The sequence below is a fragment of the Pan paniscus genome, chromosome 6, assembly GCF_029289425.2.
Source record: "Pan paniscus chromosome 6, NHGRI_mPanPan1-v2.0_pri, whole genome shotgun sequence".
Lineage (NCBI taxonomy): Eukaryota > Metazoa > Chordata > Mammalia > Primates > Hominidae > Pan > Pan paniscus.
Genome location: NC_073255.2, coordinates 108,752,358 through 108,765,444, shown reverse-complemented (window position 1 = coordinate 108,765,444; position 13,087 = coordinate 108,752,358). Strand labels below are relative to the sequence as shown.

Sequence of the window (13,087 nt, the reverse complement as noted above, 5' to 3'; positions counted from 1 at the left end):
ATTTACAAAGAACAAGCAATTGGAAACTTGTGTTAAGGAAATAAAAACTTTAGGTAATATTCAGGGAAGTTATTTTTGAACTGGGCAATTGCCAAATAGACTAATCCTGCTGAGAAATCTACACCTTCCCACCCTAAATGAGAAGACTATCCCTAAGAAATTTCTACAAACTGAAGCGGTTCTTTTCACCAAAGGCTGATTTCAGGAATTCAACTAAACATCTTTTACTAAAAATGCACAAAAAACAAACTTCACATATAGCAGCAAAAAGCAAAATGATAGAAAATGATGAGAATAGGAAAAGATAGAAAAAGAAAGGTAGAAAGGAAAAAGGCAAAGAAGCAGTGTAAAAGTAAGGCAACACAGGTAGACAGGACAATAGAAGCAGAGGCAGGGCAATCATAAGCCAAAAATGGCCCAAGTTGGCCTCAATCTCTAAAAGAGACAAGAGTAATCTATATGATGTCCGAACTCCATGGAGAAGTTGGGAACAAAATGTTACTCTAGATACTGCATGTGCCCATATTATTAAGTGGTTGATTTAAAGGCACATGGGATGTCTCCATAAGAATTGGACTAGGGAAAATTTTACTCACACAAAGAAAAGTGATTATGTTTAAAAGTCAGTCTTTATCAGTAAATAATGCAGGGTAGTGAATTTATTTCCTTTTATTTGGCAACAACATAAATACAAAATCGTCAAATGACACTTGATCCAATATGTACATTTTAGCCCCATAAATATATTTCATTATTTTTTAAGATTTAGAGGACAAATTTTCACATTACTTTTATTAGTTTCTTTACCAATGTTACTGATTTTGGTGCACAAGCTACTTTCCTTCCTTTTAATTATCTAATTTGAGGGACAGAATAAGTACATTTTTGAAATCTCTTTTCTACAAAACACTGTAAAAGTCAAGCATAGTACGGAAAATCTAGATTTAACTGAAATGTGTAAACTAGACATACTTAAAATTATGAATCAAAAGTTCCAAGTCTAAATCAGCTGGAATACATTATTAACTCCAAAATCATGGATTAAACAAAAGAAATTATGTTTGCATTGATGTGTGAATCTGCATCCATTCTTGGTACCACATAATATATGCAACTGCTCAGCTCTAGCTGTCCTTGCAGTCACATTACCATATTATTCAAATGTATCTATCATTTATATGTAAATAGACAAGATAAATGGCTTCTTCATAAGACAACAATTTTCAAATGACAGACACAGGCAGACATAAGCAAAATAAAAATGTTGCAAATATTCATTTTTTTTAAGGAAAAATGGAAAGTACTTCAAATTTTTTAAAAAGTAGTGTGATAATTACAAAATGGGGTCCTAATACACTGACAATACCAACAACTATTCTAAATAAATGTCTGCACCGATGTCATTTGTGTCTTATAAATTACATGTTCTTAGATCCATCTGTGAAAATTGGGATGTTAATTATCATAGTTACATTTCACGATTCCACAGTTAAGTGCTGAAGTAGTGCTACACAAATACCATGTTTTTTAAGAGAAATGGAGAAGGATTAATTATGAGTTCAAGTCCAAGTCTTCTAGCAATAATACTCTCACATAAGAAGATCATTACATTGTGTGCTATGCAATTGGAAGTTCTAATTAATAGTTGAAATACCAAGTGAGGGGGAAAACTTTGAAGTCTAAATTGTATCAGGCTTTCCTACACACACACACACACACACACACACACACACACACACACACATCTTAATAAGCATGCTTTTGAGAAACCAAGTTACAAATCCAAAAATAAAAAACCATTCTTATTGCCTATGAGCTTTCTTTGATAATGATCACCATCAGGCTGTTGAATCCTATGTAATAAACCTAAAAATTACAATGTATCCTAGTAACAAATAGGTTATAAATAGATAACATATCTGATAGAAATTCAAGTTAACATTTTTCTGGGTTTTTCTTTTAAGATACATATCATTCAATAATCTCTTATAGGGCCTTTATTTTATACAAAATTACAATTCTCATGTATTCAGATAAAATATTAACTTCAGTACAGCAATCTAAAAACAAAATTCTATGACAACACTATAAGAATTTCATTCATATTTTAAATGTCTAAATTTAAAAGTCTTATTTTACTTACCACATATTCAAACACAAGTGTCAGCGTCTCCTTGGTATGGATGATGTCATGAAGTAGCACTATGTTAGCATGTTTTAGTCCTTTTAAAAGAGAAGCTGTAAAACAAAATGGACAGAGAAACAATTTATCGTGGATAACAATCAACTAATATATACCATTATAATTTTGGCACACTGTCAGATGAGAGATATCTATTTTCACATGTTCCAAGTCAATAACAATTCAAAATGAAGGGTAGAAAAACAAGACTTTTTTTGAGATGGGGTCTCACTATGCTGCCCAGGCTGGTCTCAAACTCCTGGGTTCAAGTGATCCTCGTTCTTCAGCCTCCTGACAAGCTGGGATTACAGGTGTATAACACAGTGCCTGGCCAGAAAAACAAGGTTTTCATTTAGATAAAACTTCTTTCAGTTATTTTACCTGTCATCTGTTATTAATCTCTAGTTAGGTTTCATTATGATCAGGGAAAATACTTGGTATGATTCCAATTCTTTAAATTTGTATAGTTTATTATCCAGAATATGGTTTATCTTGGTATACATTCCATAGGTATGGAACCTGAATTCTGCTGATGTTGGGTGGGGAGTTCTATAAATGTCAATTTGATCCTATTATTTAATAGTATCATTGAGTTCTTCTATTAATATATCCTTACTAATTTTCTGAATAGTGGTTCTATGAACTACTGAGAGAGGCATATTGGCATCCTCAACTGTAATGGTGGATCTGTCAATTACTCATTTGGGTTCTGCTTGTTTTTGCTCTTTGTATTATAAAACTCAGTTGTTTACTGAATACATGTTTAGGGTTGCTATGTCTTTTTTGAGAATTGACCGTTTTATCAATAAGTAATGTCCTCTTTACTCCTAGTAAATTTCTGTGTTCTGAAGTCCCCTTTGTATAGCTATCCACCATTCTCTTGATTAGCATTTACCCATCCTTTTCTTTTCAGTCCTAATGATATCACACAGTTGAAGTTTCTTGTAGACAGTATACGGTTTGGTCATATTTTTAATGCATTTTGCCAATCTCTGACTTTTCATTTTGATGTTTAGACCATTTACATTCAATGTAAATATTAATACGTTGGGTTACCACCTGCCATTTTAATCTGATTTTCCTTTAGGTACCTTGCAATTTAGTCTTCACTTCTGATTTGATTTTTTCTTTTCTTCTATTCTTGTCAGAAGTTCAATTAACTCTAATTTTATTTCATTTTATTTTTTGTCCATTTCTCTACTTAGCTTTTGTACTTCTAACTAAAGGTAGGCTTGTTTGTTTCATACACCAAGAAGCATGAATTCAAATATTCAATTCATATTTCAGTGTTATGCACAGTTTTAATTTTACGGTTGACTTATTGCAAGAGTTTTTGCAACCAAAATGCACTAATCGCTATTTTCAATGTTTGACAGTCGTTTTGGGTAGATGTGGGCTACTTTATTCTATTCCTATTTATTTAATGAACTGGTTCCTAATCTGAGAGTCTTTTTTTCTGTCACCTTTGCCCTCTTCTATGTAGTTTTTACAGCTGGCACTGGGAGACGAAAGAAGAAGGGTTTGGGTTGTCTTGTTTCTTTTTCATTTCCACAGGATCCTTAATTTCTCCCTTTTCCTTCCTTCTTTACTTTCACTATCCTGTCTTAACAAGTACCACCGTTTCTCTCTATATACGACTCTCCCCTAGAGGCAATGCTTTCCAACAGCTGCCAATTCCAGTCACTTTCAGCCTCCTTTATTGCATCCAGTGCTGTGAATGAACTACACAGCATCCCAGCTTTGTCTTTCTGGAATAATTTTGCTTGTGATTTGATTAAGTCCTCCACACCCCTGTACTGTTTTTCACAGCTTCTTAAGCCTCTATCAGCTTCCCCTGTGTCACTCTTTGCTATCACAGGCTTGTTGCTGTCTCTTAATGCTCTTGAAGGCATGAGTTGTCTGTTTTTATTTGTTCTCCTTGTTGGATTTATGACTTTTGGAGGAGTATGAGTGGGAAGATTCAAGATCAGAAAGGCATCATTAATTGTCCTCCAAACCCCTTCTCCCATAGGAACAGTAATCTTTATTTCCCCCATTGATATATCTTGCTCCTGGATCAAGGTCTAAAGCATAGTAAGAACTCAACAAGTTTACTGAATGTCATGCATCTGGGGTCCTCAGGGGTTGGGGTGGCTATTCGGAATAAGAAGAGCCTGCTGCCACCTAGTAGCTCTTCCTCAAGTTTGACCAATCTTCCTTTGACTCTGAGACTAGCACTACGCCCAAACCTCCAGCTGATAAAACTCAGTTTCCACACAGGGCCTCTGGGTATCTACTCCTCTAAAAACCCAGAGAAGACCAGCTGCTAATGCTAGCAATTTCAAGACCTTGACAAGGAATAGCTGGCTTTACCTCTTAAACTGCACTCCTTCCTCAACGCAAGCCTCCTTTCCTTTGATTAAAAAAAGGAATGAGACGCGGCCAGGCGTGGTGGCTCATGCCTGTAATCCCAGCACTTTGGGAGGCCGAGCGGGGTAGATCACAAGGTCAAGAGATTGAGACCATCCTGATCAACATGGTGAAACCCCGCCTCTACTAAAAATACAAAATTAGCTGGGTGTGGTGGCGCGTGCCTGTAATCCCAGCTACTTGGGAGGCTGAGGCAGGAGAATCACTTGAACCTGGGAGGTGGAGGTTGCAGTGAGCTGAGATCACACCACTGCAGTCCAGCTTGGCAACATAGTGAGACTCTATCTCAAAAAAAAAAAAAAAAAAAGGAATGAGACACATCACATCCCCATAATCAGATTCTTTGCAACACTGCTCATCTTAAAGAAATTTTAGATTAAGATTTATGTTTATAAATAATACCACAAAAGACGTGACTGGGCACTTAGTTTTCCACCTTTTGGATTATCTCCTTATAATAATTGTGAAAAATAGAATTACGGGGTCAAATGACATAAATATATTTACAAAATATTATTTATTAAATTTAGGTGGTGAATTTAGTCTTACATCTTTCTAACTCTGTAAGAATAAAAGAACTGTGAAAGACAGGGGAAAATGTTAAAAAAAATTGTACAATGCAAGTAGCCCATCCTATCAAGTAACAGAAACCTTTATTAAATTAATATATGAGCATTTATACACTCATAAGCATGAGTATTAATTTGAGAATAAATTCTTCATACCTGAGTAAAAACAAAAGTAATCAAAATTATTTCTCTTTACAGCAATGACAATTCAAGTAGAGTATTCAAAACACAGAAGTTTCCTCTTTACCATTACATTAAAAACATTATGTCTTCATTTTGGTTTTTAGTTAAGAACCTATAAAATCTGAAGAGAAAAAAACAAAAAAAATTCTGCCTATATTCTATCAATAACTTGTAGTAATTCATTTATTAATCAAATATTTATTCAGAATCTAGTTGCTGACACTGGTGGCCCTGAGCAGGTCCTTGATCCCTTGGCAAATAATAATACAGCAAGGCCATATCTTTAAAGAGAGATTTACAACACCAAGAGTGAACTTTCATGTAAATGATGATATTTGGGTAATGATGTGTTATTCCAAGTTCATTAACTGCAACAAATGTATCACACTGGTTGGGGATTCTAATAGCTGGGGAGGCTATGCATATGTGAAGGATGGAAAATATGTGGAAACTCTCTGTACTTTCCAATGAACTTTGCTATGAACCTAAAACTGCTCTAAAATGTAAAGTCTTTTAAAAAATAAATGAGATTTACCCATGTTTTAACATATTAAAATAAATTTCAATTATTTAATATTTCACTAAAATAAAATAATATTTTAGATACACAACTACCATGCAAATGAGTCTGCACTGGACAGTCATCAGAGAAGGCAAAAATAAAGTACTTAGGACTTAGTAGTACACTAACTGCCAGTATTACCTCCACGAAGGTGAACTCGTGTTATCAGAACTATTGTTACTGCTATGAATTTCCATTGTCTTCCCCAAGCAAACCTGTTTCATAACAATATATTAAATCCTTAATCCAAATATAAACTTTTATAAACACATATTGGTCAAAAGAAGGCAGTCTGATAACTGATCGGTGGGGAAGGCAATAAGAAGGGTGTTCCCTCTGGAACTGAATCTGGAGCAACAATGTATATTCCCAGGCAAGAGAACTAGACACTAACTATGGTAGAGAGGACTTCTCTTCTGCCCTACACATATCTGCCAAGAGAAACTTAGTTTTGCACACTAAAAACCTTATTGTAAAAATATCTACAGGCTTACTTTATCTGAGCTTTATAAACCAGCACTCAAGTGAGAAAGTAATTACAATAACAGTAAAATCACAGCACATTAACTTTGAAGAAACAATCACTATAGATTTACCACAGAGTTTAGTATTGTTAATTCTAATAATTTACAATCTTCTTTCTTTCAATTATTCAACTAGCCCAGTAGCCTTAAGCAATTAAAACTTTATTAGGTAGCTAGCTTTCAGATATTAATCTGGGGATCGCATAGGCTCATTTTAAAAGTGATACTTGCTTCTGCACCAGTCTTCTGAGGTGCACACATCCTCAGAGATCATTATTTCAAACCACAGCAGGGTATTTTTAAATGATGGCAAGGTATGGTACATAACACCTAGCCTGCACAGGAACTTTTCAGATCAAATGAATTAAGGGCCCCTGAATATCATGTCGTAAGAAAGGCACATGGCTTTGTGAAGCAAGTTTTGGAAACATATTATTGAACATTATTTGCAATCTTGTCAAATTCCATTTTTCAAGTTAATACCTCAGGTTGTCAAATTCAGAGATGATCCATCCTTGTTGGCAACAACTCCATAAAGGTATTAAAGCTTCCACTTCAGTGAGAATCTCATACCCAGAGGACGCTTTGACACAGGATTTTCTTTAACCGTTTTCCCCCAATTACTGCCTTTCTTCTCTCACCACTTACACCTAAATTGTTTCTCATTTCTCAAAGTAATATCTTCACACCCATCATTTCCTACTGTGTGTGTCCCACAATTTCAGTAAAATCAAATTCCTGCCAACATTCATCTTAAGAAGAAAATGTTTTTTCTTGAAAGTGACTAATATTATAGAAAAGCATCAAGTCATTTTTCATATTATATTTTTGACCAGTTAGATGAAATCTCAAAGCCTCCACATTACATCCTAATAAATCTCAATAATTATGACAGATTTTAGATTTCAAAACATATTTATATAAACTTTTGAAACACACTGTCAGTTAAATAAGTACCAACATCTGAATTTGAAACAAGCCCTCTTGCTTTTAAGATTAACATAATGAATTCATACTTGGAAAAGCACAGAGCCACTAATTTCAAAGCTGATGGCAGAAAAATGGCATTAATGGACAGAAAACAGCCTACGATATGTACCAACATCACGGTAGGTGACAGACATGACTAACTTTGAGGCTGCCAAAGGCAGCAGCCACTGGTCCCAGCGAGGTGCCAGATACTACAGTTCCTGCTGTTAGCAAGGCAAGGGAGTCTCCTAGCTGCCAAGTCAGTCCAGAGATTAACACCTACAAGTTCTAGAGCCAGTGTGTCTCCCTCATCAAGACAAGCACTGTCAAAATCATACTCCATGTAATCCTAATAATATCATAAACACAAGGACATGTTATTCTGTCATTGTTTATCTACAAAAATCCTGTAACATTAGCGTTAGTAATTCAAGCACCCTTGGTTTCATCATAAGTTTTAGGTAAACATATGGCAATGTTTTAAATTTATTTCACCAGTGAGATTTGAAAAGGTAAAATTGCACATGATGCAAAAGACTTGTAATTAGAATTAAGGGTGAAAATTATAACAATAGTTTAGGGGCTGTGGTGTCAAAACTATACAAAAACAGAAAAACATTTGCTCATAGAGGTAGCTGTGCTCTGACAAAGTCCCAGTAGGATAGAGGGATGCAGGGAGCCTTCCCTTAGGTTGGCAGAAGGATTCAGATTCATATTCGCAGCCATACTCAAACCTTGGCATCCCACTTTGAGAATAAACAACTTAATTTTTCACTCCAACTTGGAAGAAATGAATTTCATCCAAACTCTAGTCCCATCATGATTAAAATGAACTTTGAGATAATACAGAAAATCAGAGTAAGTTCATTTTATCAGATACCCACTGTAGTGGTGTGTGTTTTTTTTTCCAAAACCAATGTTAATAAAGGGGAAAAAAACCTTTAATATTTGAGATAATTTTCTAGATCATTATTTGATGTCCTACTAGGAAAAAAGAGATTACAAAGACACACAGCCCATCCGCCATCATTTCACCTTTAGTCTCTGGGAGAAAAAAGACATTCACAGGCTCCTTTCATCTTATGTGTTCTTTCTCAGCAGAGTGGAGTAGAGGGATTGCTGCCTGACTTTTCCAGAATGACTACTCATGAAACCTAAGGACCCAACTATATCTCAAGCTACAACCACAACAAACATCAACTTTTTTTTCCAGCCCACAGCTTGACAGCTTTAAGGCTGTTGAAATTTACTTTTACTACAAATAGTAAAACTACTTTTAACTACTAAGTTCCATCTCCCTTACTTGCCAGTGGAGTCTGAATATTTTCATAGCTAAAATATTCTGAGGGGAAATATAAAGAGGGGACTTAAAAATTGCATGCACAAAAGAGACAGGATTGCTTGTTTAACTGTCTGTAATGAGGAGACAGTCTAGCAGAGAAAGAACATGTGCGTACGCTGAGCACTGATGCGCAGCTCCGGGTTAGTGCATTCATGGTTCTATAATGCATGCTGCCTGCTTGGCCTAAACACTGGAAGAGCAATGATAAACACTGTGATTGTGATCAATCTGGACCTTCTCCTTAGTGATATCTAATACAATAAACACTCCACACACAGAACCATAAACTAATGAATGAAAAAATAAAGGAATAGGGCTAAAAAATAGAATTAAATGTTTGACCCCATATTTGCTTTTTATTCTTTATACACACATATGTACAAAGAGTCAACTGTGGGTTATGGAGGGAAAGAGGTCATAGCCAACTCTAAACGTAAGGTTAAAATAAATGTGGTGTCATGTAATCCTTAATTTAGCTAAAATCACATTCAGGATTTAGAGATGTTTTTTGTTCACCAGATGTCATCCAAAATTGGAAAGGTAATACAACAGGTTAGGAATACTTTTAAAATATCACGTAAGTTGTTTTATATCTATGAAAAGGTGTACTGTTTTCACTTGCTTCTTAAGAGTTTTTCAGTTTGGAGATGGGCAAAAATTCAATCCCACTACACACTTCTCTTGCTCTGCTTCTCTCTAATTTCCCTAACATCATAGAACTGAAATGTGATATTGGAAATTACAGCCTAAACCATTTCCCCCTTCCTTAGCATCGATACCTATTTATCTGTCACCTGACTACTGGCAAAGAGCGGTGAGATACAGGCTATTTCCACATTGTAGACTCACATGCCCACATCAACTGGTTACTAAATCACTGTAAAGAACACATTCCTCTAATACTACAGCTTGACCACATGAAACTGCCAATATTTGACATTTTTTACCTACTAACACAGCAATTGTACATGGTTCAACCTAGTAGAATTTACCTGGTTCAAAGCATTTAAATTTTTTCACAAATGTATTGTTATTTTTACCAACATTAATATTCAAACCAGTTAATCTGCTACCAAATCACCACCAATTGACTGCATTTTTAAAAAGGAATAATCTATTCATCAAATTATAGTTATAGCTGAGAAGAGATATAGAAATAATTTAATATCCTACATACATCTTTCTGCATCATTTGAATTGTTTATGATAAAGATATATTGCTTTTATACTAAAAAGGAGATATCTGGAAAAGTTTTTATTACAAGTGAATGTGCTAAAGAACTAAAACAACACTATTAAATAAAAAGCATACAGGTGTTTATACAATACGGAACTATAATACAATAATGAATCATTATAACTGCAGTAATATTCTTCACTTCTAATCCCTCCTCACTTGGGTACTGGTGGAAATATGTATATTAAGGATCTCTTTTTCTATCCTGGTACACTGTAGACCCTGTATCAGCCTGTAATTTGCTCTCATATCTCATGTTAATCTAACATGTTAAATCTGTTTCTTTTCTAAATAGTTACTTTCCTGCATTAAAATTTACTCAGTGCAAAACATTTTCAATCTTGCTGTCTCCATTCACTGCTAGTTCAACCTGTAAATGACCCTCTTCTGCTGTTCCATGCTCTAGTTAATCTTGGTCCTATTTGTGATGGGAAAGATCCAAACAAATGCAGGTACTATATAAATGCTAGACATATGGCTCTTCTTAAATGCAAACATCTTGCTAGTAACTTCTGGGGAAAGGAAATGTACTTAGCAACAAGGATGGGAATGGTGTTGATTATAATCCAGGTACTGTCTTCAGGAGGAAAAGAGACAATTTAGGGACTGAGGGTTTCTGCAAGACCTGATAACAGGTTTTTTATTTTTTAATCTTGGTCTGGCCATAAAAACTAGGTTTAAAAGCCGTTAGGCAGTTTGCTTCATTTTAACTATTTTATACTTTATTACACATGGGTTACATGTACAGTTAACAAGAACACTACAAAGTATGTGATTGAAAAAAAAAAAAAAAAGATGAGTGGTTTCGCACCAAGCCCCTTATGTTTTCTGGTTAAGAAGAATAACCATTCATATCATATTAGCTATTACTATTTGACTAGATTTGTATTTACGTATATTTTATTTATGTATTTATTTAGAGGCAGGGTCTTGCTCTATTGCCCAGGCTGGAGTGCAAGGTGTAATTACAGCTCATTGCAGCCTCAACCTCCCAGGCTCAAGTGATCCTCCTGAGCAGCTGGGACCACAGGCACCTGCCGCCACCCCTGGCTAATGTTTTGTTGTTGTTGTTGTTGTTTGTTTGTTTCTAGTTATTTGTAGAGATGAGGTTTTGCTATGTTGTTCAGGCTGGTCTCGAATTCCCGCACTCAAGTGATTCTTCCACCTTGGCCTCCCAAAGTGCTGGGATTACAGGCATGATACACTGTGCCTGACCTTGCTGTCTGAATAGATTTAAATCAACCTCTCTTTAAATGAATGTATGTGAATAGCTATTGTTGTATGCTTTTACACATAAGATTTACACATCTGTATCTTTTACAGATAAGTTTAAAGTCAGAAAACATCTCCTTTGCCATGGCTACAAGTCCCAGCACCCAAAGGCACATAAGATACTCAACTTTGTAAGACTGTGGTGAAGAGGTAAAGCACTGTCAGACTCCTCCACAAAACAAGGTAGTTCTGCAGCATATTCTTAAGCAAATTAGAACCTACCTCCCTTTATGGAGAAACAGACCATTCACCATTCGCAACAGCCACAGCTCCAGGCTCATCATGCAGTGCTTCTCAAAGTATGGCCCTCCAACCAACTACATCAAAGTCAACTGGTGTGCCTGATACCAATGCAGATTCATGGAGTCCTATCCCAAAGCTACCAAATATAAGTTTATAAGGATGGAACCCACGAATCACCCAATACATATTTATTTAACATCTACTACATGCCAACCACAAGGCACTGGAGATAAAACAGAGGAAACACAGACAAAAAACTCTTGTTCTCATGAAGCTTATATTCTATATTTCAACCAAACTGTCCATTTAACATTTACACATCCTAAAGTTTAAAAATCACTGTGCTATGGCTCTCACAGAGGGAGAGGGGTAGCATGTTTATGGTGTGTGTGAGTGTGTGTGTGTGTTTGTGTGTTTACGTATTTAGTTACACTTCAACCTACTTGCTGCTCTACAAGCATATCAACAGAAACAGCTAAGTCAGTCCCTCAGTTCATGTATCTAGTGTCTGTCTTTGTCTTTTCTTCCTTGGGTTTCCCCTCTCTCACACACAAAGCTACTGAGGTAGATTCTACTGAAAGTGATAGTCTTGAGCTAGAAGGCAAAGGAAATTCTTCATTCTGAAAATTTGATGGTATTTTGATGTGTGCAGTTTTTTCCCGTTCAGTTGAAAAGCCCAAAAAATGTCAGCCAACAAAGTTTTTCATTATTAATGAACTGTTGATAAGGTCATAATTATATGGCCTTTCCAATCCCACTACAATTCTAAAATCTGTGAAAGAGTAAGATTTGCTGTAAATTGCCTTAGAACCAGTGCTTTGATAAACATATACAATCAGCAGATCTGATCATAATGAAAACAGATTATGAGCACAGAAGGAAGAGAAAGAAAAGACCGTAAAAAATGAATACAGATTTTGGTTGGAGCTGAATTAAAATTTCAAACATACCACTACTTCATTTGACTGAAACAAAGTCAAAGCTGAAAAAACTACAAAGTACAGCACAGTTCATTGGAAGGCCCACAGTCCCAGAGCCTGTGTTACCCAAAGCGTCAGTTCACCTTCAGGCAGTCATCCTCCTAGGCCTGGACAAGCCTTAAAATCCCTCAGGCTGACTCTACTCAGCAGTGGCCTTGTGAGCACCTAAGTTCACCTCAGCCCTGAGCGAGCTCTGCCACTTACATGAATGTCACTAATACACTGAGTCCCAATTTGCTTCTCTATCACTTGTACCTGTCCTCCTTGTCAGTATCCAGTAATGCTCGGCTGCTAATAACCGTGCTTGGCCAATGCTAGCATCACTCAAATGTTCGGGGTGTTTATGAGATATTTAATCTAAGAAAAGGCACTAAGGCCTTCCAACCATATGGTGGCAAAGACTGGGGAGTCCCAGCCTCTGAGTGGGCTCATTTCTTTCATTTTAACTGTTTAACTTTTCTGCTTCACATTATTCCAGCTAATGCAGCATTGAAAGAGGCTATTCTACATCTGGAAATACATAAAAGCAAGACAGGAATACATACCTATAAAGGGTAGAGTGACTTATCGCAAGTGTTCAGCATTTAGAAGTCTGTGATAATAAAATGGTTTATG

At 35.8% G+C, this 13,087-nt stretch overlaps 1 protein-coding gene across 9 annotated transcripts in view; it reads right to left on the bottom strand.

Annotated features, from left to right (window-relative positions):
• The window catches only part of CDK14 (cyclin dependent kinase 14), a 639,321-nt gene that overhangs the window by 338,816 nt on the left and 287,418 nt on the right, over positions 1 to 13,087 (bottom strand). For all 9 annotated transcript variants that reach the window (XM_063606295.1, XM_055114664.3, XM_003809752.7 and 6 more), the window contains one exon: positions 2,144 to 2,238. In XM_063606295.1, the coding sequence (XP_063462365.1) occupies positions 2,144 to 2,238 (95 nt within the window). The remainder of the gene's footprint in view (positions 1 to 2,143; positions 2,239 to 13,087) is intronic.